Genomic DNA, 27,846 nt, shown 5'->3' on the forward strand with positions numbered 1-27,846 from the left:
ATCCTGTTGTTTCAAGTATTTCTAACATTTGTCGGTGTATGAAAATTATACAGATTTTAAGATAAGAGATTTTTAATGTATGCTCAGGTCCTCTTTTGTCCTTAATAAAAATGCAACAAACTCATGATTTTGTATTTAAAATTGGGATTTTTTTTGTGTTTGCTTTGCTCACTTATTTTGGTAAGCAAAAAAAATTTTTTTTTGATACTGATTTCCTAGCTCAGCACGTATTTTTGTTTTTTGCTTAAAAATTCTCACACAAATATAGCTAACAGTAACAATTAGGTAAAATTGGAGGTACAATTACTTTTACTTACATTTCTTTTGTCTTTTGCTATGCAAAGTGGAAAGGCACTAAATTGAATTTAGTAAGTGGATGAATATGCCATTGATTTCCTGAATAAAAAAATGCACAGAACAACTTACTATTTGTAGTTGATTTGTAAACTAAGTGAAACTTTCTATCTGATAAGACTAGTCATTATACTGAAATATTAGTAAATGATCTTTCTTCTTCAGATATTTAAAAATAAACCACATACTGACTTGGACAAATCTTGCTGTAAATATGAGTATTTCAGTATGCTGACTACAGTTGTGTGTTTCTTTCTTTGCAGGGAGACATCCAGCAGTTCTTGATCACAGGTGACCCCAAGGCTGCATATGACTACTGTGAACATTACAGTCCAGACTGTGACTCTTCAGCACCGAAATCTGCCCAGGCACAGGAGCCTCAGACAGATGAGGTGAGGAGCCGAAGACAGGGCAGGGTCTCTTGTTTCAGTGATAGGGACAGAGCATGCAGTTGGCGGACTGATTGCTATGAAAGTACATTTTATATTCAAAGGTCTTCTAATCTTTCGAGAGTGATTCAAAGATATTTGATATTTTTTCCTTTTGTTTAAGCATATCTTTGCTTAATTTATTAGAAAGAGAGATATGTCGCTTGTGTATGTACATTGTGTGTTGCGTGTGTGTTGAGGGGTTAATTTCTAAAAGTTGTGTTTCTGTCCTTTACATTTAAATAGTTAACACAGTTTCAAGATAGGGGTAATGTATCTTCTGTTGAAATTGTCACTTCTCCACATCTTTGACAGTTCATGCAGATGAGAAAATTGTGCAAGAACCATGCTAAAATCTTCAGGTTGTATTTAATAATTAGAGTTTGGGGTTTTCTCTCTTCCTCCTGTCCCTCCCTCCCTTCCATCCTTTCCATTTATCTTAAAGAACTTAAAAAGCTAGAAACAGGAAGGGATTTATGTTTTCATTGGGAGAAATACTATGGCTTTGGATTTCTTTCTCAAGATACAGAGTTTTAAATTTTAGAAGAAGGCCAGATGTTTGAGAACAAGAAAACTGTTCTAAAAATAACTCAGATATCTTCCTTTCTTTTAAAATACACTATTAGGTAATACCTTTTGTGCTTTAACTATTTAGAATAGTTAAAAATCATATTTTTAATTTGTTATTTCTGATATAATAAAAGTTTGATTTTACAATTTAAATTCATAAAATATATTCTTGACAATACTTACTTTTAAAGGAATGATAGTGAATTCTGTTGCACTAATCTTTTCCATGATTTATTATTAATGTTTTTTAAAAACAGGGTAAAGTCTTAAGAAGCTAACAGGAAGGCAAATATGAAAGAGCAAAGAAAAACTACCTGGATATTTTGTTTGCCTATTTCATGATTCTCAAGGGTTCCATTCTTTTTTATTTCCTCATGATTCACTAAATGTGTTTTCTGCAAATTCCAAGGTGATAAGCATGAAATACTCATCAGGTTTTGTTCTTGTATCTGATGGGTTGTCAAATGTATAGTATTTAGTGTATAAGTTCAAGTTGATGAGATTTTTATTACTCAATTCTTAAGAAAAATAAGGTTTATTCTTTTTAGCAACAGATAAGGGTCTCTTTTTGGAAGACAGACAAGGTATGCATTTTTAATATGTCACCTCGAGGTGTTTTGTTTCTACATTTTTATTGTTATTATGTCAGTTCTGCTAATTTATTTTAAATTAGGATAATTTTTATGCAACTTCTTAAGTTCATTTAAAAGGAAGCTTTCCTTTTTCTATTTTGGTTGTTGAAATGTATATTTAACATGCTATGAGATCTCAATCTCCCTTTTGCTAGAAACATTTGATGAGAAAAATAACACACTGGTGTAATAGAAACTGCAAGAAAATCTGGTTGAGTAATGCAATAATAAATTACATTGTTACCGGTTTCTATATTGAATGTGTCTCAGTGAAAAGTTTGATTTTTTTCAACAAGAATAAGCTCTCACTTTTTTCTCTAACCTATATTACATCGATACTTCAATAATAAGATAAATATTCTGTAATAGAATTTAAGAAGCTAGTTTAATCAAAGTAGCAAGTAGTCTTTATGTTAATTTTGAACTGTGACCTTAATATATTTTAATATACAAATATGCATTTGAATAATTAATATTTTAGTAGTCTATCTAAACAAAATAGTAATGTACATTTATTGGTCAGTGAATAAAAACACAAAGTACAATGTACAGCATCAGTCATACACATTGTACTCTGTGTTCCTTAATATCCCATTAATAAATTTATGATGTTGCATTCTTATAAACGTACCCAAATATGCTGTTTGCAACTTGTATATTTGTTCAGTTAGTGTGTCTAAATAGCATACTGTATCTCATTCTTGGAATTCAAATGGTTGTGTGCGTGGCACATTACATCATCCTCAGGAAGTGAGGAGTATATACTGTTGATGGGTTTCAACTTAGTGATATCATCAAATTTTAATTCTAGTTGATTTACAAGATACCATTTAAGTAAAATAGTAACTAAGATTTAAAATATGATAGTTTGGGGATAGTCTTATCAAGTTAAATTATCTTCTCCTAAGAAATTAGATATTAAATATGTATATGGTTCCTTCATAATGTATCACACATAATACAATTCCACATATGTATGTAGATATATGGAATATGTCTATATATGGAATATATATATTTATGAAAGGAAAATAGCACAAAATTTTATGGATGCCATTATTTTTCTAATGAACTAAGTAGGGACAAAATTTATGACGTTTCCAGAAGATCTTTTCTCATCACATGATTTCTGCTTAACTACTCACAGGTCAAAGTTGAAATCATCACATCTCTACATCTTCTTGTGATCAATTGCATTCATTGATTACAACTAGTTCTTCCTTCTCTACCTATTTGCAAGTCATCCTCATAATTCCATAGTGATTAGGAAGAAGTAGTCCTACTCCCAATGTTGTAAGCCTTCATGCAGTACAGGAATGACCTAAGTGTTCAGATATCTTTAAAAAAAAAGTTGTTATGGGTAGGTAAAGCTATATGGAGCTATGAGCAGCAATTCTTATTGACTCCTGAGTGAACTCTGAAAAAAGATGTGTGTTAGTGCTCAGTTAGATGAACATGATATTATTTCCAATTTACAAAAACCATTTGATAGTCCTTCATTTGGAATGAGTTCCAATGGAGGTTAGAAGTGGTTTCCTCCTACAAAAGAAAAAGCAAATTGATTCAAATTTAAAGATACAACCCTGAATACCAGGCTTTAATTGAAATACATGTTTGACTTGGCATTGGTGATTCATGTCTGTAGTCCTAGCTACTTGGGAAGCTGAGTTCAGGAGGAGTGAGGTTCCAGACCAGCCTGGGCAAATAGTTGGTGAGACCACCATCTCCAAAATAACCAGACCAAACTGTACTGGAGGAGTGGTTCAAGTGATAAAGCACCTGCTTTGCAAGCGTGAAGCTCTGAGTTCAAACCCCAGTCCCATAAAAAAATACCTTTATATTGTCTGTGAGCAAAATTTGCCCTGTATGTCTTTTCTGCTTTTTTTTATTATTATTATTCATTGATTCACATGTACATACATTGTTTGGGTCATTTCTCCCTCACAGCCTCCCTCCCCCACCCTCCTCCTCCCCCAGCTTCCAGCCAGAACTGTTCTGCCCTTATCTCTAATTTTGTTGAAGAGAATACATAAGCAATAATAAGAAAGACAAAGCGTTTTGCTAGTTGAGTTAAGGATAGCTAAACAGAGAGATTCCTAGCATTGCTTTCATGTACAAATGTGTTACAAACCAAGTTGATTCATTTCTAACTGATCTTTTCACTGCTTCCTGATCCCCATCTCGTGTTGACCTCTGTTGCTTTAAGGTTTCTGTATTAGTTCTTCTGGAGTGGGGACATCAAATGCTTTCATGTTTTGGGTTTTCTACCTATCCCCATATGTGTTCTCCCTTTGTCATGTGACCCAAGTCCAACCACATTGCTGCATTTGCCCTAGATCTAAAGTCAGTATCTGAGGGAGAACATGTGATTTTTGGTCTTCTGAGCCTGGCTAACCTCGCTCAGAATGTTCTCCAGTTCCATCCATTTACTTGCAAATGATAAGATTTCATTCTTCTTCATGGCTGAGTAAAATTCCACTGTGTACAAGTACCACATTTTCTTGATCCATTCGTCAGTGGTGGGTCATCTTGGCTGTTTCCATATCTTGGCTATTGTGAATAGTGCTGCAATAAACATGGGTGTGCAGATGCCTTCAGTGTAACCTGTGTTGCATTCCTTTGGGTATATCCCCAGGAGTGGGATTACTGGATCTTATGGCAGATCTATGTTTAGATTTTTAAGAAGCCTCCAAATTTTTTTCCAGAGTGGTTGCACCAGCTTGCATTCCCACCAGCAGTGTACCAGGGTTCCTTTTTCCCCACATCCTTGCCAACACATGTTGTTGGTGTTTTTGATGATAGCTATTCTAACAGTGGTGAGATGACATCTTAGTGTGGTTATGATTTGCATTTCCTTTATGGCCAGAGATGGTCAGCATTTTTTCATGTGTTTTTTGGCCATTTGAATTATTTCTTTTGAGAAAGTTCTGTTTAGTTCAGCTGCCCATTTCTTAATTGGTTCATTGATTTTGGAAGAGTTTAGTTTCTTAAATTCCCTGATGTATAGCTGGCAAATATTTTCTGCTTTTTGTTTTTGCAATTCATTTTAGATACACATGATTCTGAAGAGTCTGTATAAGTTTAAAACAATAGAACATAAAATATATTGGAAAATATGTCTTTTTTTTTTATAGAAAGTCTCACTGTGTAGTGTAGCCCAGACTGAACTAAAACTTGCCACCTTCCTGCCTCAGTCTCATGAATTCTGGGATTTCAGGCATGTACCTCAATGCCTGGCACCATCAAGCTAGCAACTAGTAGTTATAGAAGTTGAATATTTCCTTTTCCAGCATGATTGACTATAACTAGAGGAAAATGACTCATTAGATAATATTCAGTCTCCACTAATGTCTACTTAATATGTAGCAAACTTTGTTCCTTAATATTTTATTCATGCAATGATATTAATAATTATTGCAATAAATTTCCTAGAAATTGTAGACACTTTATTCTGCTTGGAAATGTATGTAAAAATACAAAAAAAAATGTGTTATCTACATACATTTTTCTGTTTTGCCAAATTCTATGTACACTCCAATAAGAATATTTGTTGAGCTGATTTCCATACATATTCATTGAAAATGGACTTAAAAATTATTAATTTTATCAAGTTGAAGTTTTGGCAATCATGAAGAACACTAATGGAATGTTTTTGCTTATATTTCAGTAACCTTTAGCTGAATCAGTCAGAAACATTCATTCTAGTGAGAGTGTTTTACTCAAATGCAAATGTACAAATTGTCATGGGATCTGTTTGGACATGTCTCATTATCTGTCCGTGAAATTTTCACTCATCTGCATTTCCATGTCTAATAGGGCTCATTAGAAGACACTGTGATCACATTTTTCTAAAATATTTGTAGTCAAAGGTTATCTTGCTGACAGATTTAAAGGAATTGGAAATCTAGTGGGAAACAGGTTGCCTATGGCATATACATATATGTGTGTATATATATATATGTTTTAGAGTTTAACATATGTATGACCTTAGTGTGTTTGCAGTGATTTTGATTAACAAAAAGTATTAATACATTTGAGAATATGTATATTCTTAATTGAAAAATAAAATTTTCACAAAGATATTTAGTTTTGGAGGTGAATACATTATTTTCTTCAGCGTTCAATATATAAAGTCCTTCATCTCTTCCTATCAATGTCCTATTAAATTCTTTAACACAGAAGAATCTAGGATAAAATAATATTGTGCAATGTGAACTTGGGCTAAATAGTTTAAGATACCTACTGATGAGGTATCCTCTTTTCTTCAGTAGGGAAAAATCAATAATTTCAAAGATTAAAATAATGTTTTAATTTTGAAACTTTTAATGCTTCATAAGCATTTTGTGTTCATTTTTATCTTCAATCAGTCTATGGGAAATGAAAGATTTCACAATAAATTTTAATCTTATTTTTCTATTGGTTAAATAGTCTTTAGAACATAATATAGAATTATTTCATCTTCTTTCCTCTTTCCTACAAAGTAGATATAAAGAAGACTATTCTTATTATTTTTAAACATTGTTTAATATAAAGTATACCTATCGCTGTCAAATTCTTGTGGAGGAAATTTCCATAGCACTCTTTAGAAATCACAGCTAATGTGAATATTCAATAGCTATGTCCAAGGACATGCTATATTCAAATTAATATTCAATAATTAAAAGTTTGAATCATTATTCAGAACTTTTATTTTTCTCACAATCCTAACCCGTCTGTTCTTAGAAACTCTGCTTTGTCATTTTCTGTGTTATTCTACACTGTATAAGATGGTATACTTCTACATAACACAAGATAACTTGTAAGTGAAAGTATTTCCCTGTCTCTTAACATTTACTCCAGGTAAACGTTAAGAAGACGATTCCTACTTTGTTAATGGTATTACTTGCAACTAACAAAATTGCCTGATGTTTTTCCCTTTGCAATGTAGTATGCACCAGAGGACATAATCGAATATGATTATGAGTATGGGGAAACAGAGTATAAAGAGGCTGAGAGTGTAACAGAGGGACCCCCTGTAACTGAGGAGGCAATAGCCCAAACAGAGGTAAAAAGTGGCGTCCTTGTATGTGATGTCCTGCTCTTTGTCTTCCTGTGGCTCCTTGTGTTGACTGTCCCTCACTTACCATAAACCTTTCACTCATGTTTTTCCTGTGAGATAATAACAAGGATTTTTATTTGACAGTTGTAGCTGTCCTGAAGGAATGCTGCCCATTTTACTTTTGCTTATCTTTCCTTTCATCCATGCTCTTTGTTTTCCCTCTCACTTTATTTATGTTTTCCATTCCATCTGTCATCACGTTTTTACAGAAAAAGAAATCCAATTTCAAAAAGAAGATGAGAACAGTGGCCACTTACTCAAAGGAAAAGTCCAAAAAGCTTACACCCCCCAAATCTGAAAAATTTGCATCCAAGAAGAAGAAAAGTTATCAAGCAACAGCAAAAGCCAAAGTAGGGGTAAAGGTAGCAAAGCCTAAGCAATCAAGATCTGTCCTAGACAAGCTGGAAGATCTCTGATGATGAGTCCTAGACATAACCCAGTAGATGCATTCTCATTTGGCTAATACCGCAACCCAGTTAAATCATAATTTTAATGTATGTGGGGTCACCTTACACCTTTACTAATTGTTTTTCTCCTGAATTTATCATTAGGCAAATATTGTTGATGATTTTCAAGAATACAACTATGGAACAATGGAAAGCTACCAGACAGAAGCTCCTAGACGTGTATCTGGGTCCAATGAGGTAATACATGCAGATTCAAATCACAGAGCAACTTTTAAAAATGTGCAGTGTACTTTGATACGCTTCTCTCTGGGAGAATCCATAATCTCTGAAACATTCAATGTTTTTTGTTCTCTTACTAAAGTAAGAGAAACAGTAGCGGTTCACTGTTACTAAAATCTCCTCACTTAAAATCAATGTCAATTCAGGTTTTGCATAATTCTTTGCTAACTTGGGCAAACTCAATTTTCTGATATCATTTCCTGATCGATCCTTTGATTGAGCAAGCTTTTCAATGTGTCATAACAAAGAGTGTTCACAACATGTCTCTTCTGAAAGAATCCTCTGAAGTGAAAATTGTATCAACTGATACAATTGGAATTTTATTCCATCTGACCAATAATCATGCATTTTAACAACAGCAAGCATTTTGAATAACTGTAGTCTTACTCGATCTTAACACCTATTTACATTTTCTAACTTGTTAAGAACATAATGTTAGTTATGGTTAAAATCATGTATCTTCACCATTCCATTATTTTCTATGAAAATGTTTAAATGCAGATAGGCACAAACCATTCTCTCTGAACTTAATTTCACACATTCTGACCATGAATAAAAATCAGTATATCATCTGGTTTAACTTTGTTAAATATTTGACATAGGTTCTCTAGAATTTATCAGAAAATGAGTATAAGGAATACGTGAGTAATTTACTTATTTGACATTTATATAAAAGTACATCCCAATGAGACAAATAAATTCAATAGTACTTACATGCATATACATAATTTAGAATAATAAATATTTAGGGTGGAATGGATTTTAAGTTTGAACAGTTTGCAGTTAATCATTTTCTCATAGAGAATACCTTCACCCACAATGTTGGTTTTCCTACTCACATTCATACAGTTCTTTTAGTTCAGAACTGTGAACACATAATATTCTTACCTTAGGTAATATTCAACCTCTTTACAGAATATGTATTCCTTGTCCGAGAGTACAAAAATATTATAATTATTGAACATTTTCTTTTACTTAGCAATTGCTAAATCAGTTACCCGCATATTTTGGTTCACACAATTTTGTAAAAGCATACTTAGTTGTATAATATTACTCTATAGAGTACCTATAATATTCTATCATATATATTCATATATCATATATATTAAGGAATTAAGGAAACAAGCGATTTAGAATTGAAATTCAAAAAACTACAAGATAAATTGTTAAAATGAACCTTATCGGAGTCACAAGTCATAAGACTTACACAACAAATACAATTTCACATTTATATTATTAGCAATTTTTATGAAAAATCAAATCATACTAGGATTATTTTCTATATATCTAAGAAAGTATGATTGATAAGAAATTTACTTCTGATGTTACTCTTTACCATTTTTATATGTGTTTGGTACTGGGTCTTGAACTCAGGTCCTTGTGTGTGGCTAGACAGCTGCTCCTCCACATGCACCATCCTTTTGCGTTTAGTGTTTTATTGAGATAGGGCCTTGTGTTTTTGCCCTGGCTGATCTCAGACCATGATCCTCAAATTGCTGGGATTACAATCATGTGCCAACATACTTTACTTGTTTTGGAGACATGGTAATGCTGACATTTTGCCCAAACTGGCCTTGAACCATTATTTTTCTGTCTCCTCTTCCTGAGTAGCTGGGATTTTAGACATCTCCACCATGCCTAATCTGTTCTCTGCTCTTTATGAGATTGTATAATATTTTCTATTTCAGCATCTTAAATTTTGAAAACTACAATTTATATTTAATTTACTTTAAAGAACTCTGGAGTAATACTGCTTCTCTATATACAAAATATTATTTATAATCATTGCAGTGATAAATCTGAATTTATACCAGTGTTAATATTTTGAGACCGAGTATTAAACTCATGTGACGTATCCTTGTAGCAATTGTACTTGACAATGATATTCTGTGAGATTTGAAAATTAAGCAAATCTTTAGTGATATGCATATTTTAATTATTCAAATCTTAAACTATGAAGTAAATTTTGAATTCACTAACAATTTTTTTCCAGTGGAAGCAAATATACATGATGACACCATGTGAATATTTGCAGTTTATTGGGAAAAGTACTTTGAAAGCAATACTCCTTTGTATATAGCAATGTACAAGTGTATTTCTTTCAATGAGAGTGAAAGGCATCCTTTCTAGGCCTTCAGTCTTGCTTGAGTAGAAATAAGATCTCTTCTGGTCACATGCCATCGAGCTATAATTACAAATGCTTACCTTGCTTTATTAACAATAAACTTCATATTCTCCGATTCCTCGCAACTTACATTGATAGCCAAATCCAGTTGAAGAAGTTTTTACTGAAGAATATCTAACTGGAGAGGATTATGACCCTCAGAGGAGAAATTCCGAGGATACACTGTATGAAAACAAAGAAGTAGACGGCAGGGACTCTGATCTTCTGGTAGATGGAGATTTAGGCGAATATGATTTTTATGAATATAAAGAATATGAAGATAAGCCAACAAGCCCCCCTAATGAAGAGTTTGGTCCAGGTGTACCAGCAGAAACTGATTTCACAGAAACAAGCGTAAGTCACATGTGTCTGTATGTGACACATATGCTCTGTGTCAATGTGTGTCTTGTTTTGGGGATGTTTTCACATTCATCTTGGTATCTTTTCAGATTTAAAATGTAGGTTGAGTTTTTATACCAATTGTGAATACTCAGCACTCTTAAACCACCTTGATAGATCTTCTCAGTGGGAACCTTAGGAGTTGTATCTTAGACCACTCTACCTGAATCTTTTTGACAGTATAATGTTGAGTAAAACCATACCCACGATTTTCATCATTAAGATTAAAACATGGTCGTTATTGTTCTTACTAGTGAGTCTGATTTCTGATTTTTAGTTTATTTTATTAAATCTAATTTGATGACACTTCTTAATGTCTTAGAATAATAATTGTCTTTAACAGTCTACATTTTAAAGAAGCAACTGTTCAATATCATTTTACTCTTCATTATTAATGTTCATTTACACTATTGACATAATTAGTAAGTTTCTATTTTAAAATGCACATATTTAATAGGTTGTTTAAAATACATCTAGATGGTTAATTTCCTTCTTTAAAAGTATTGAAAGTGACTGTGTTTGCTTGAAGTAATTTGGGTTTTTTACTCAACAGATAAATGGCCATGGTGCATATGGAGAAAAAGGACAGAAAGGAGAGCCAGCTGTGGTTGAACCTGTAAGTAGTGATATGAATACATTTGAAAGATTGGTACAAATGTTTAGTTTATATTATGAACCACCACCTCCTTAAATCATCATGTATTTTCATTCATTAACATTGAATATCCTGATTCCAAATTTTTATAATGTGCCACAAATAAGGAAGTCAGTAGTGTCCTTTCTGGTAAATTCAATTTCAGTAAATCAAAAAATTATGAGGGATGGAAATTTAGAATTTGAAGATGGCTGAAATATTTTTAGTCTAGTTATTTCATTTTTCAACAAAGCAAGCTGAGATCTAAATGTTTGAAGTAATTTTTCCAAGGTTTCAAATATTTGGTGGTTGAAATACAGCTTGACTTTAGTTCTTCCAATTTTCAATATCATGACTTTTTCCTTTAAGGCATATGATGCCATAATAAGAAATACGTTATTTGATGTAGTAATTATTTCAGACCCAAATTATACCTTGTTTAGTAATAATATATGAATATTTTTAAACTTACTTCCTTTTCTTCTACTTTAAATAAAGCTCTAATTCACTCCCAAGTAAATTTTTAAAAATTTAGATTAATGTTATTAGTACATGTGATATTGGTAAGGAACACATTTTTATTAGGAAATGATTTTACATTTTTTCCCCTTAACCAGAACCTTGGGAAAACTAGTGCATTAAAACTAGAGGTAGTATTAACTGTTTTCTTCATAGCCATGAAATCATTTCAAAAACTACAAAGACAACAAAATTTAAAAAAAACAACAACAACAAAGAGAAAAGATAAAGATGAAAAAGACAGAGCTTAAGTTCCATGTTGCATATATGTTTCATTACTCCAAAATATGAGAGAGCAACCCACAAGCTCACAAAGGCTTTAAAAGACTTTTTGAGTGACATTACACTTTTCAGCTTCAGTTGAGTCATACAGTTTTTCCTAGAACTAAGCTCTTGCCCTAAAATAATATTTCATTCCCTAGTTTACATCCTGGACTTTTCTCCCTACCCTCAATTCAAGTTCTTCTATTCATTCATTCACACAACAAGTACTATTAAAAAATGCTGGGCATTATTACTGAGTGCCAGGGAAAACTTGGCCAAATGTTCTTTGTGTATACTTCTTGGGACCAACTAGTATATTCTCCTTTTTAATGGTACTTGTCTGAATATTTGTTTTTGATTAGTTTGTAGATTCTGTAGGAGCAGGGACTATGTCTTCTCTCTTGTTGATTTTTTTCCTTTTCCCATGACCATATGTTTGTAAGTGATTTTGTATCATAGGAACAGAAATTCATTTTTTAAATTGCCATGGTGTAATGTTCTCTTATAGTCACTCAGTTAAGAAGCTGGAGGTTATATTTCTGGGTAAAAGATTGCCTGTCTTTTCTTGTTGTAGGGTATGCTTGTTGAAGGACCGCCAGGGCCAGCTGGACCTGCAGTATGTAATGATTTATGATTATTTTTTGTCTTGACTTTCAAAATTATTGAATACAGATTCTCATATTATTAGAATTGTATGTTTTAGACGAATTTGAATATTATATTCTAAAGTCTAAAGAGAAGTGTTTGCTCAGAGAAGCTCCTGGACTTGACCTGCATTCTGCCTTGGTACCCAGTGGTCTCTTGAGAGCTTTGGAGTTACATTTGCTTTCAGTTATTTTTGTTGCTGAACTATCTCTGCATCTTCCAACCAATTGTCATCTTTCTACCTGAAAATCATAGCAGTAAAAAGAACATCATTCTTCTAATGGCAGAGACCTAATTATCTCTCAGTGCATGGAATTGAGAATTTAAGGGAGACTGGATCTGCCTTATCTGTGCTTCTACATGGAGTATTTATCAAATTCCATTGTCATTTCTTGATAAGACTGATGTCCCTTAGTGTGTCATTATTCTCGGGTAGTTGAACTCATTGGACCTTGTAAGGAATCCTCTGGGGTTTTTTTTGTGGAATTAATTAAATTTCTGTCATCTGAAATAATGTATGATATTGGTTCTTTTAAATACTTAGTAAAACAACATATAAAATGCCTGCATTTTCAATTTTACTATCAAATTTTTGAGATCTACTCTTATGAGTATGCCATTTTTCAGGAAGAACTTGTGAACAAACTTCAGCCTCAGGGACTTTACATTGGCAGCTTCCCCTTTCCTGTTTCCCTGGGATATTTGCCTCCACTCTGAGAACAGCTTCATAGAGAAATGGTTGTGCTAGCTACAAAGTGGTTCCTATATGTTGTTTTTTTCACAGCAACCTAAATAGGGCAATTGTTTGGGAGACAAGAGTGTATTTATGAAATATAAATGAGGTGTTCTTTGATTTTAGAATGATAAACTTTCCTGAATCCTAATGAGTGGCTGTTTCTTTGTAGGGTCTTATGGGTCCTCCAGGTCTACAAGGTCCCTCTGGACCCCCTGGTGACCCTGGGGATAGGGTAAGTGAAGGGTCATGTCATTACAAAAACATGTAAAATGGATTTCGGAATTTAAAATGTATTCTACAACTTTAATGTGTTATCATTCCGTTAAGTCATACTTAACACTGAGAATAAAGAACGTTTATCTATGATAGACAATTTTATTTATAGCCAATTTTCATGTGTAGAAAAACATTATTTTAGATTCAGTTCTTCAAATTTGAATTATAATTGTTATTTTCCTGATTACTATAGTTATTTAATTGAAGGCTGTTAGAATGAGTTAATAAACCTGAATTCTGCTTTGAAGATGAAGATCCAGATTCCATGATGCAGAGGCCATTTGTGTTAAGTTTCTATACACTCTTATAAATTCTCTTTACTCTTTTTTTCTCATCCATCAGAAGTCTATAACATGTTTTTTTTTTTGCTTTTGCTTTAAAAAATAGTGGGTCAGAGATACATTCTAGTTATACCTTACATTTTTATAATTTTACTTTATTGTGTTTTTTGCCAGTGCTGGGATTTGAACTCGTGATCTCATGCTTGCTAGGCAAGCACTCTACCATTTGAACCCCACCACAAGTGTTGTTTTTATTTATTTTTCAGATAGTATTTCATGCTTTTGCCTGGGGCTGGCCTTGAATCATGATCCACCCACCTTCTTGTCGCCAATAACTGGGATTATAGGCATGTACCAACATGCTTGGCTTATTTTTGCAAAGACTGGCCTCAAAGTGTTTTCTTCCTGTCTTTGCCTCCCTGGTAGCTGGGACTGTAGGCATTTTCCACCAAGCCAAGCTTGTTTTTGAGATATGGTCATGCTAACTATTTTTCCAAGGCTGTCCTCTGCACCACAATCCTCCCATTTCTGCCTCCCAAATAGTTGAGATTACAGTCATGTGCCACCACACACCCCAACTATATTTATAATTTAAAAAAACATATTTTATTTTATTCTATATTTGAGGAATGAATATTTTGAAGTATTTCAGAAGTTCTCATCTCTACCAGACAGTTACTTAAGGGGGGGGACAAAAATCAGTAAATCATGCAAACATTTGTGTTTTCTTTACATGGGCGACTTAATTTCATATATCTAGTTTGATAGAAATATTTTGTTTTATCAGTCACTTTAGTTATTATGTTCTTATTTTAAAATTCTATTTCTTCATAAGCCACCTTTAAATACTGTGATTCATTGATCCTGTGGCGCTATTCCTTGTTATAGATTTACCTCTACACTGTTCTCTAAGAATACAGGCATATGAATGACCTAGCAAATTTAAGAGGTATATTATTAGAGAGAAATTATACCTAGCATATTAGATTTGTGAGAATTTAACATAATTATTTGCTCCCATTTTTTCCTCTTTTTTATTGTTGTGCTGGGTGGGGGTACATTGTGGTATTTACAAAAGTTCTTACAATATATCACATATATTATATTTAAATTCACCCCTCCATCACTCTCCTTTATCCTGCCATCCCCCCATTGGAGAAATAGTTTCAACAGGTATCATTTTTCAGTTTACATACATGTGTATACAATATTTGCACCATATTCACCTTCCCATGCCTTTTCCCACATCCTTCCTCCTCCAACTGGTACACCCCAGTCAGGACCTGTTCTGCCCTCATGTTCTTTGGTTTTGTGAAAGAAAATAAATGACATTGTTGTTTGTTTCAGATAGGTATATAGGGAGTTTCCTCATGATGCAGCCATGTATCATTATAACCTGAATTGGTTCATCAGCTCTAAAATAATTATTTCTTTATTGAAGTCATTATTTAAACTTATGTAAAAGATTTTTAAAGCTTGTCAAGAGCCTACTTAAATATTATTTCAAATAAAATACACTATTGTCAGTCTAGAGTTAATGTTAACTCTTTTTTGTTTTTTAAAGAAATTATCAGTTCAAAATCGCTGCTGCATTTTTTTGTATCAAGTATATCCACGGAGTTGTATTCTTTATATCTAGTTCCTGATTAATTTTGTAATCTACTACCCTCACTGCTAAATGTGACTCATTTATATAGAAGTAAACCTCTTGTATTGATAGTTCACAGTCATGTACTTATATCTAAGTCATCCACTTGTACCCAGATGCATCAATGTGTGACATTCTCTATAATCACATACACACCTATTATTAACTTCTTCACATGTGCACATGTATTCACACTGAGAATACATAAGCAATAACACTCAAAATAAATTAGTGACTAAATTTAACATGCTAGTCTTAACATGATGGATTGGTGATTACATTAATAATATACTAAAGGTCATACTTAAAGTAACTAGAAAATATCAAATATCTCATCTATTAAATACATGCTATTTAAGCACCTAATAAATAATTCTCACATACAATTTAAACTCATTAATTTATTTTAAAATAAATCTTTTATCACTTACATAAATTTTGCTTTAAATTATCAAAACCTTCTTTAATTCACTTGCTTCCCTCAAACAGATTATTCTCAGCATCTCTGGGGACTGTTTAGCTTAGGGAGTTTAAAGCTAAAAAGTTTAAACTCTGAGCAGAATTACCATTTTAATCCAACTGTACATTAATAACCAAGAATTACTAAAATCCTCTGAAATAATTGCAATGAAATATAACCCTTTCTAGTTGTATTTGCCAAAGGGAGATTAACCAATCTGGTGGGGAAAATACAAGTTAGTTAATATAGACTTATGGTATTACAAGTTATTCTGCTTTCAACAAATTTTGTTCTTCATTCATTTATAACTTTCCTAGGGTCCCCCAGGACGTCCTGGCTTACCAGGGGCTGATGGTTTACCTGGTCCTCCTGGCACCATGTTAATGTTACCGGTACGCACGTTTATTACTGTGAAGAGGTTTTCATATCCTGTTATCTTATAACCAAAAGTGCTATCTATGGTGAAGTCAACTAAAAAGCATTGTATGAGGGAGATATACGAAATCAAACAGACTTTGAAAATTAGGAGAATTTTACTAGACAAACTTCTGGTACACATCAGTCCCTGAACTAAAATTGTCTCATTATTTGATTACTTTTTTTGTCAGTGAAGTTTTTCTTAATATTTCTAGTCATGTGATTTACACAGGTCATATCATTAGCATGTGCATCATATGTTGTTTAAAATAATATCAGTGTGCAGTTTACCTCAATACTGACTGTAGTTGAGACTTTTTGAAGAAGTTATATATATAGTGTCATTATTGATCAAAATGGTTGGCTTTACTATAAAAGCCCTTTGTAAAAAAAATTTTGTGCTTATGTGCTATGGAAACTGATCTATAAGTTTAAATGTAATAGAGTTAAAAGAAATAATTACTTATGGTAAAAAATTGACCCATACTGCATTATAAATAAAAATTAAGTCAGGGCTAAGAATTTTGTGGAGGAATATTGAGGAGGATCAATTTTGTGTGCAATTGTTCAAGGATGGGTAATCTCAAAGGAAATTTCCTCTCTGATCATGGAGTTTTAGTCAATAAAATAGAGATAGGTCTATAACCATTTCTGAACTTAGTACAGCTGGAGTTTGTACAAATGAATGGATAGAATGAGTAGCATTTATATAGATAAAAAAGACATAATGATTTTTCCAGAGTATCAGAGACTATAGGTTAAAAATGGACAGTGAATTCTAATAGTTTCTACACATAATAAAATGTGCTACGGAGAATTTTAAAAGAACATAGGTATTATGACTAGTTGTGGAATTGCTTTTGATTTTTGTAAAATTTCACCATTTTGAGTAAGTGGCTTTTATCTGGTGACTAAGGGACCTGATTCAACATATTTGACCAAGGGAGAGCTTCATTATGTTATGTCCTCCTAGTTCCGTTATGGTGGCGATGGTTCCAAAGGACCGACCATCTCTGCTCAGGAAGCTCAGGCTCAAGCCATTCTTCAGCAGGCTCGGGTAAGAAAAGATGAGCATGGGTTCCCTAACCCGGTTCTGAGCCCTAGGTTTGTGGTTTCTGTGGAAGGTGCTGCCATTGTCAACAGAATACTTCCGAATAGACCTTGGAATTTAGATGGAAAATGCCAAAGCTCTATTTGTCATTCCAGCAGTGATGCTTTTTAACTGAATCTTAAATAAGTGGACCTTGTGGTATTTCCATTGATAATTCTGACAATCTCCAACAATACACATAAAATTTCCTTTAATGGTCCTGATGGATTTACACCTAATTTTCCTTATCTTTCACATCCAATTTTTCTCTGCTAAGGCATGAACCAACAATTGCTTGATACCATTAAGAAAATACAGTTTGAAACAAATTTGTTCCCTTTATCCTTCTGTAATAAGCTTTTATTCATCATCATAAATTTATGTTCATGTAAATTACCTCAAAAGATAAGGAAATATTACAAACTATTTATGTACTCACTAAGTCTATTTATCTGAAAAATATCATTATTTGGCTACATCATGTTTAAAGACATAAAAATATTTGGCTCTTAGACCATGACGTAATAAAAATCTAAAAGATATTTATGATAATTAACTAATATTCCTATAATCTTTCTTACAGAAGCATATTGTTTTCAAAAAGTGTAATTATTTGAATGTAAATAATTTGAAGCCACAGTATTGCTCGTTTGATTAGCTTTCTTAATTTGTTTAAAAATTGGTAGCCAGCATCATAATTCCAATTTTTCAGATATTTAAAATCAAGGATTAAGACGTGTATTGTCAAAAATCTCATGGTGAGTTAGTAGTGGAATTTTGGAGATTCTGTTGTGTTCATCTCATACACTATTCTAATATGAATTTTGCATTTATTTCCATCACAGAATTGTTTTTGATATGTTGTAATAAGTCTAAGTACTCATGTTTTGGACTCACTAATATTAAAAAATAACACACACCACTAATTTGACATCTATCAGATTTATTTCCTTTGTACTCTAAGTGCTTCATCTTTTTGAGTATGCTTATTTCACATTTCTAATATTCAGTGTAACAATAGTGCATGTAACCAATCTGTTATGCCTGTGATTATACAAAATATGCACATCAGTACATAGTATTTGTTTTCAGATTTATTAAATGTATATTGTCATAATATTTCCTGTCCAATTTTGTTTTGTTATTCCTGATTTTAATTACTATAATTTTTGCTAAAATACTGCCAGAAAATTTTTATTTATAATACCTCATATTGGGTCAAGTGGTAGGGCACTTGCCTGTAATAGCTCTAGTTATTCACTTTTAAAAATATTTTTGATGGTAATTACATATACACAGTTAATAGGAGAAAGTTACATATTATTATGAAGTGTACTTCAGTGTTGAAAATTATCAGTTATTAAATCTGCTGTTCTAAAATCTATTTTAACTTTTATTATTATTAAATCATAATAATACATGACATAAGATTGTCCATAAGTGTCAGCATTTTTTAAACATTGCCAAGCATTACATAAGACTTTATTTTTTCATCCTGGTAACTTGCATCTTCTTCATTAACACCCGTACTTTCCAGCCTGTAGCTATTATAACTGTGCTAATCATGTTACAAGAGTAGCTTGTACAAATGCCTAATGTGTCTTAATGTGCTTTTCCGGGAGAGCATTCCTGAACTTTTTATTTTATTTTCTAGATTGCTCTGAGAGGCCCACCTGGTCCAATGGGTCTAACTGGAAGACCAGGTCCTGTGGTAGGTAACTCAAAAAGATAATGTAAAAAAGACAATGTAAAAGTTTTCATATTAGGATTTCCATTGAAATCTTTTGCCAGTCTTTGCTCATACCTCTGGGTAGTGGACATATTGTAATACACCTATTCATGCTATCATCTCTACTTCAAAAATTCCCTTCAATTCAATTATTTTCGTCTCCCTCATGAGCAAATCTCTATTTATTCATTTTTTTTATTGTTGTGCTGGGTGGGGGTACATTGTGGCATTTGCAAAAGTTCTTACAATACATCAAATATATCATAATTGAATGCACTCCCTACATCAGGTTTTAATAGTTCTGATAAAAAAAGTTTTAAAGAAAGGTCTTTAAATCAAATAAATAAAAAATATAATCTATTCATATCTCCAACTGTTAATTTCTCAAAAATATATTATTTGCTTGCCTAATGTTCAGTTTCAGAAATGCAGTTTTTTATCACATTATTGAGATTTAATTTTATCTTAAATAGAAGTCTCATTAAGAAGGAAAATATATTTGATATCAATGAAATTGATTGTGCAATCTTAGTGGTAAGCATGATCACTGATTTAACCTGCAGGGGTGTCTCCATTTTCCATGAATTTCTTCAGATATTAGAGAAATTACTTTCTCTCTTAGAGAGTCTTGGCATATAGAAACATTTTATCTTTTCCTCATAAGAGTGCTAACAGGATAAGGTATTTCAAATCATTTTTCCACAATAGCCTGAGCTATTCTGAAATTTACCAACGTTAAGCAGTGTAACAACTCACAAAAAATACAAAAATTTTTTTCTAATCATATTCTTTTTCAAGAAATGATCACCATAATACTCAAACAAGGATCCTCATTAATTTTAGCTTTACTGGAAAATAATTCCTATTTTACGTATTTGCTTTCAGTATAAAGATTCTTTCTTCTATTCCTTTATATGATCTCATATGGTTGCCATTTCCTTTATTGAAATAAAGCTATTTGTAGAATATATTACTGTAAAAACTAAAATCTTATCTGTGATGTTCTTATAATAGTTCAGTCATTAGTTTGAATTTGAATGATTAGCTTTCTAATTATTTAATGTTTTACTGAGCACATTAGGATGATTAGTAGCTTTCCTCATGTATTTTATTCGAGTTAATGTGATTTTCCATAAATTTGCATTTCCCTTAACTTTATCTTGAAATTTCACTTTTTGTATTCTGAAAGCTGTGTATCTAATCATATACCCTTGTGAAATGTATGTTCTGATAAAATGATGAAAAGAATTTATATGCTTTTCTAAATAAATTTTCAACTGTTTATCATTTGTTTTTACTGTCTGCTTTGCAAAATACAATAAAGAATAAAAAAGATTACTTAAAGAATAAAGATGTAGAGTTAACACTTAATTGCACATTAGTGACTCAAATTTACATTCTGAGGAAAGAATCATAATATTCTACAGTATTTTGGGACAAAAGAATCATTTGGGTTTTTAAAAAAATGTTTTGATCCCTGAACTTGGGACTCTGATACTATATTGTCAAAATTGGAACTGGCCAGCAATATACTTAATGAATGAGCTGGTTGATTCTTATGGTCAACCATTATTTGGAAATTTTCCATTTGCTCTTTAATTACAGTTTAAGATCACTGAAACTATGTAATACAAAGGAACTTAATTACAATGACAAACACAAGCAAGTGGATGTGCAGAGTAAGGCAGAGATGAGCAGAACCAATAGGTACATTTGACATCAGCAGGTCTTAACCAATCACTAAGGGCCAGACTATGTTGACAGAGAAACCATTGGCAACCATGTAAACATTAATGCTGTGGTCAAGATCAAATAATTTTATCCACTTGTGTCTGTTATGGGAAGTTTTAGGCTCCAAAAACAGAAATGGAGAGGAAAAAAAATCTCATTATTTCCTTTCGCCATTTTCTCTTTTATTATACTTTGTTCCAAAATATTAAGTTATGACAGTCTTTTAAATATCTTTTAATTCTAGAGTCTAAAACTATTTTATACATTAAGATTTAGAAGAGAAAGCCTACACCAATACTTTAACATAAAAATCTACGTCCTTTCAATGAAAAGTTATTTTATGCCATTGATTTTATCCAGTCATTTTTATGGATAAATGAGATTTATGCAGTAAAATATACAGGAAATGTAGAAAATGTGTTCTACATATGACAGTGACATAGTCTGTCACTGTCAATTATTATGTGAAAATTTTTACAATTAGTATTTGGGCAAGGTGTTTATAATCTTTTAGGTAGGTTGTGCTTATATACAAAGGATATAATGCATATTATAATTTTAGTCAATTCAGTGGTTAATGATCTGATTTAATGTAGAATCCGTTTTTCTCTTACAAAAATTCAGTTGCAAGAATTCTTCATTAGAGGCTTGGAAGTCATCACTTCTCTAATTTTCAAGATTAGAAAATTCATGCTACTTGACTTCCATAGCACCTTTTAGTCATATCAGTAGTTATTTTAGTCTGCAGCCACAAGGAGGCTCTAGATAGCCTTTTCAGATTCAGATGAAACACTTAATTTAACAGAACATGTCTTGATTTACATAAATCCAAAACTTCTTAAACACATGAAGAACTCTTCTTCAGCCTGAAGTTAATTGTAACTTCTGTGTTCGTTGTTAACGTCGCAAAGCTTTTAGGGCATGAGAATGACCTAGTCTGTGTTTCAAAAACTCCAGTGTGAAGGAATTGGATGTTTCTCTCAGTTAATGTGTCAGGTTTTCAGTGCACTCCTTAAAGTATGTACACAATTAAGGGGTATTTGTTATAATGAATTATTCTCATGGGGAAAAAACAAATGAATCTGGGAAAATGCTTTGACATTATTCAGGATAATATATAATATAATATAATGTAATGTAATATAACATAATATTATAATATAATGTGATATAACATATATCCAGAACTCTTTATTACCATACAGTTCAACACCTGAGGAATACCTGAGTATAAAAACAGGATTTTGCCAAATCTTATTTTATGGTTAGACTCAGTGCATATATAATTCAGTAAAAATGTGTTCTTCTAGTACTATATCACAGTATAATGATAAATAATAGCTTGTTTATCATCAAAAGTATTATGTTGGTGAGCACATTAAAGCAAATTTCAATGTGATTTCATGAGGTTGGCGCCTATGTAGTTATGAGTGAAATAAATACCTTTAAATAAAGCTCAAACACCAAAATTTAGTGAATTTGCCAAGAAGAGGTGTACTTCAAGGAATGGACTCAAAAAGCTTATTGTATTAATTCATAAATTCATTCTGATGTGATTAAATATATTTGTTTATCTCAAGTGCAAATAGTGGATACATGTTCTGAGGTAAATGCTAAATTAATTGGTTATATCTTCAATTTCTCTCTACAGGGGGGACCTGGCTCAGCAGGGGCCAAGGGTGAGAGTGGTGATCCAGGTCCTCAGGTAAAAAAAGAAAAAGTTCCTTTCACTCATTTTATTATTCACTGCATTCTGTCTATTAAGAAAGTGATGAGTCTGTTATCTCTGTTGAAAAATTATGAGTGGTCAGTTTACTGTCAAATAACTTAGTTCATTTAAACAATATTTAAATTGTGGTAGGACAGACGTGGGTATTAGACCTTCAGAGTATGCAGGTTACTGGAGATTCTGTAGAGAAAACAATTATAAATGTGCTTATAGAGGTCCTGCCTCACATTCATGTTTTCTGTGGAGAGTAAATTTAGAACATTGTCTCATAACAAGTTATTTAATATACTTAAGAGAAGATGTCTTCAATCCTCCATACAATGAGGAAATTAAGAATAGCTGTAAACATGTAAGGTAAAATTTTAAAAGGATCTAAGATTTATATTTACATGAGCAATATTCCATTATGTGCATACACCATAGTTTATGTTGAAATGGCAAAAAAGTATTCAAAGAAAATTGATAAAGATATTTGGCTGACTCTAGATGTGGCAGTTTTCCTTCTCATATTTGGTTAACATTGCTGTAAGAGGTTGGGAACACTTGTAGCTTGCCTGGGAATTGCATGAAGATATCAAAATGCACTACATGAAAATCTAGTCAGTTTATTCTTTTACAAAGTTCGTGAACATCTATTTAAAAAATCACACTCATCTCTTTATGGAATAAAGGAATCTGAAAGTGTACTGCAGCAATGTTTGTAGATCTTTCAGTTTTCGTTGAGTCCCTATGTCAAAAGAGAAATGCTATATCAAAGGAAGGATCATTTTCATTAAAACCAACAATATTTGTCCTACTATTATTGCCCCTTGTCTTCCAGCTGGGTTCAGGGTAGTATCCTCTCCTGTAATGTGTTTTTTTAAGCTATAATCTGTAATCTGTTATAATCAGTCCTATCTTTATATTTCCAGAATCAACATTTTATGGTGATCATAAAAGTTCTTTGTAATTTTAAAAGAGGATTTATTTCATTTTCCTACTATATTCAGTATACACAAATTGTTTAAGGTTGAAAAGAGAGAAGGTGGTTAAATACAATGTCCTAGGTATTACTTTTACTGGAATTACATTTGATCTGTTATTAGCTATGCAGTAATTTATTTAAAACATGTATATTAATACCACATATTGATATAACATCATGTTGTATTGCTAATAAATATAAAGACAATATATGGAAAAATTTTAACCTCCAGCATTTTGTAGACAATTGAAGAAACATGCAAGGCACCTGTGCTAAGTAGCAGGAGTATTTAGTTAAAAACTTTAGCAGTTACAATCAAATAGGAGATTCAACCATCAGAAAAGATCATTGCAATCCAGTATAACTGTGATGAGACACCAGATAACCAGGAGAAGACAAAAATGAAGAAAAAGATGAAGGAAAGGCCTTGGAAAGAAAAGAGAATGAGGATGGATGGTGTTTATTCAATATAATTTTTTTATTGTTTTTACATTTACTTACATGTGTAGACATCATTTGTGCCACCTTCCCCCAGCTCCCTGGGCAGAGCCTGTTCTGCCCTCTTGTTCTCCAATTTTGTTGGAGAAAAAATATGTAAGATAAAAAGAAAAACATAGTGTTTTTCTAGTTTGAGGTAAAAATAGCTATACAGAGAGATTCCTAGCATTGCTTTCATGCGCATGTGTATTACAACCCACACTGGTTCATCTCTACCAGATCTCTTCACTACTTCCTAGTCCCCTTCCCATAGTGGCCTCTGCTAGTTTAAGATTACTTTATTCACTCCTCTACAGTAAACACATCAACCACATTCAAGATATAGGCTTCCTTCCCTTCCTCTATTCCTCCCGTGTATATTCTCCCCTTAGTGTATGACTCATGTCCCATAATATTACTGCATTTGTTCTAGGTCTATAATTCACATATGAGGGAGAACATGATTTTTGGTCTTCTGAGCCTGGCTAACTTCACTTAAGATGATGTTCTCCAGTTCCATCCATTTACTTGTGAATGACAAAATTTCATTCTTCTTTTTGTCTGAATAAAATTCCATTGTGTATAAGTATCACTTTTTCACATTCCCATAAAATAAGTAATTGAGAGTACTTTTAAGTTTTTAAACGTACCACTGTTCTTCTTTTGTTTATATGCAATCATATGTCTACATAAAAACTTAATAAGCAGTGTGAGTCTTTTTATTTTTAATTTATTTTTTTTACAGAGACAGCTTTATTCTTTGTAATAGCCTTTTGTCCAGCCTTTTCTTTTTTTTTCCTTTTTCTTTTATTATTCATATGTGCATACTAGGCTTGGTTCATTTCTCCCCCCTGCCCCCACCCCCTCCCTTACCACCCACTCCGTCCCCTCCCTCTCCCCCCCCCTCAATACCCAGCAGAAACTATTTTGCCCTTATTTCTAATTTTGTTGTAGAGAGAGTATAAACAATAATAGGAAGGAACAAGGGTTTTTGCTGGTTGAGATAAGGATAGCTATACAGGGCATTGACTCACATTGAGTTCCTGCATGTGTGATACCTTCTAGGTTAATTCTTTTTGATCTAACCTTTTCTCTAGTACCTATTCCCCTTTTCCTATTGGCCTCAGTTGCTTTTAAGGTATCTGCTTTAGTTTCTCTGCGTTAAGGGCAACAAATGCTAGCTAGTTTTTTAGGTGTCTTACCTATCCTCACCCCTCCCTTGTGTGCTCTCGCTTTTATCATGTGCTCAAAGTCCAATCCCCTTGTTGTGTTTGCCCTTGATCTAATGTCCACATATGAGGGAGAACATACGATTTTTGGTCTTTTGGGCCAGGCTAACCTCACTCAGAATGATGTTCTCCAATTCCATCCATTTATCAGTGAACGATAACATTTCGTTCTTCTTCATGGCTGCATAAAATTACATTGTGTATAGATACCACATTTTCTTAATCCATTCGTAAGAAGTCATTTAGAAAAATTGATTCTCTTATCTTCTGTATAATGTGAATTCTTTATATGGAAGTAATTTCCTTTTATCTAAATGGTGAGGTAGAGCTCCGAGGATATCCATTTTTGAAACCATCTCTCTTGATGTTGTTCAGTTTGCTGGTCAAGTATTCTACCATATAATTTAACTTTTTTGATATAGGGCCCTCGAGGTGTCCAAGGTCCCCCTGGTCCAACAGGAAAACCTGGAAAAAGAGTAAGGCTAATTTTCATTTTGTGTTTTCATGTTTAGTTGAAATGATCAGTCAATTTTTTACATTTAGCTTTCTGTTAGAAATCTCTTGTTTAATCCTGTTCTTGGTGATATTACCAGGGTCGTCCAGGTGCTGATGGAGGAAGAGGAATGCCAGGAGAACCTGGGGCAAAGGTTAGTAGTTCATATATTTGTGCATTTGGATCTTGATTGTCAGTTTACCCTGGAAAATTATATATGTTAAAATAAAATTACAGTACAGGTCTAGACTGGGAATGTGCTGATGATAATGATTACAATTTTACAGGGAGATCGAGGGTTTGATGGACTTCCAGGTCTGCCAGGTGACAAAGGTCACAGGGTAAGATACATTTATTACTTTTTATCCAGGGATAATAGGAATGTTATGAAACATTTTAGTATTGACATACTTTAGGAAGTCAGAAGAAAAAATGAATGATTTCTGAATCCATTTAGTAAGTTATTATATCTAGTAGTTATTGGGGAAAGAAATAATATTATGAACATGGTATCATTGGTTTGGAACATTAAAATACTCTATGTACGCAAACATAAATTGAGGTGGGATCTTGGTGCTCCTGGATGTTAGTTTAAGATTACTTTATTCACTCCTCTACAGTAAGCACATTAACCACATTCAAGATTTACATTTCCTTCCTTTCCCTATTCCTTCTGTGTGTATTCTCCCCTTAGTGTGTGACCCATGTCCAATAATATTACTGCATTTGTTTTAGGTCTATAATCCACATATGTGGGAGGATATGTGATTTTTGGTCTTCTGAGCCTGCCTAACTTCACTTAAGATGATATTCTCCAGTGTCATCTCTTTACTTGGGAATGACAAAATTTCATTCTTTTTGTGTCTGAATAAAATTCCATTGTATATAAGTACCACTTTTTCACATTCCCATAAAATAAGTAATTGAGAGTATTTTTAAATTTTAAATCTGCCATTGTACTTCTTTTGTTTCTATGTAGTCACATGTCTACATATATGTTATTTTTGTGGTGATATGAACTTTCACTCCAATGCATTAGCTAATTTGCAAAGGCTAAACAAGCCCCAAGCTGAATAGCAATCCAAGAGATACAAAGATATAGTTTTTCAAAAAATAAAAAAGAAAGAAAGAAAAAAAATAAGCTTTAGCTATTTGCATCTTTCTTCACTAGAATGAAAAATAAACATAGTATAAACTTTAGGTAAATTGGACAAAGAAAACAGAACTCTATGTATGTTAGCAAAATATTTACTGTATGCTTACCATGTCAAGATACGTGTGTATGTGTGTGTGTATATATATATATATATACACTCTTTTCTGGTACTGGGGATTAAACGAATAGCCTCATGTTTGCCAGGCAAGTACTCTACCATGTGAGCTATACCTATAGCACAGTTTTGTTTTTTAAAAGAAATACAAAGTTCCTTTAGTCTTCTTGAATTGTGCTGATTTAATATATATTATTTAGATGTAGAAAATATCTAAATTAAAAAGTCTAAGTGTGTCCTTGCTTAAGAAAATCTTTAGCAAGTAATTTTTAAAATGCTTTAGCATATAATAATCAAATGTCTGAAAAGTATTTTGGGTATTAATTTTAGTTAAATCTTCCTTATTAAAAATTAAGGGAAATGTTTGTTAGCATATTAATATGGAAAGCTGGGTAAGGTTGTAAGTGAATGATTTATCTATGAAGTACTCTGAGGGAGGGAGGCAACTCAAGCAGAATTTCCCAGCCGTGGATCCTGTTGTACTTGGGTAGGTTGAGTATTTGATAGACTTGTAAGCATTTTGCCAGTTTCATATACTAATTATGTTTGTCTTTATTTGTCAGGGTGAAAGAGGTCCGCAAGGTCCTCCAGGTCTTCCTGGTGATGATGGAATGAGGGTATATTAAGATTTCATTTCTTTCTTTAAGACACATTTAAAATTAAGACATGTTGAAATGACATGTTATCTAATTGCACTGCCTCCCATTTTGTCAACGACAGGGAGAAGATGGAGAAATAGGGCCCAGGGGTCTTCCAGGTGAAGCAGTAAGCAATTTTTTTCTTTCTTTTTCAATAATAACATTCCTGTTTTTGAGGAATAGTGACGATGTTACCTACGTAAAGGCGATAATAAACAAAGGTTAATATTGCATTCTTAGCTAAGCTAACCAATTGTCAAGTTAAGAAACAGGATGTATGGAAC

General features: G+C 32.6%; 1 protein-coding gene across 2 annotated transcripts in view; it reads left to right on the plus strand.

Annotated features, from left to right (window-relative positions):
* The window catches only part of Col11a1 (collagen type XI alpha 1 chain), a 197,516-nt gene that overhangs the window by 53,094 nt on the left and 116,576 nt on the right, over positions 1-27,846 (plus strand). Inside the window, exons 5-20 of one of the 2 annotated variants that reach the window (XM_074050884.1) lie at positions 618-746; positions 7,292-7,444; positions 7,634-7,726; positions 10,032-10,286; positions 10,885-10,947; positions 12,323-12,364; positions 13,299-13,361; positions 16,112-16,186; positions 17,185-17,268; positions 18,956-19,012; positions 22,413-22,466; positions 25,583-25,636; positions 25,754-25,807; positions 25,941-25,994; positions 27,488-27,541; positions 27,645-27,689. In XM_074050884.1, coding sequence (XP_073906985.1) covers positions 618-746; positions 7,292-7,444; positions 7,634-7,726; positions 10,032-10,286; positions 10,885-10,947; positions 12,323-12,364; positions 13,299-13,361; positions 16,112-16,186; positions 17,185-17,268; positions 18,956-19,012; positions 22,413-22,466; positions 25,583-25,636; positions 25,754-25,807; positions 25,941-25,994; positions 27,488-27,541; positions 27,645-27,689 — 1,329 coding nt within the window. Of the gene's footprint in view, positions 1-617; positions 747-6,911; positions 7,029-7,291; positions 7,445-7,633; positions 7,727-10,031; positions 10,287-10,884; positions 10,948-12,322; positions 12,365-13,298; positions 13,362-16,111; positions 16,187-17,184; positions 17,269-18,955; positions 19,013-22,412; positions 22,467-25,582; positions 25,637-25,753; positions 25,808-25,940; positions 25,995-27,487; positions 27,542-27,644; positions 27,690-27,846 lie in introns of both variants that reach the window. The other variant, XM_074050883.1, reaches the window with a different exon arrangement.

This window comes from Castor canadensis, chromosome 12 (genome assembly GCF_047511655.1).
Source record: "Castor canadensis chromosome 12, mCasCan1.hap1v2, whole genome shotgun sequence".
Taxonomy (NCBI): Eukaryota; Metazoa; Chordata; class Mammalia; order Rodentia; family Castoridae; genus Castor; species Castor canadensis.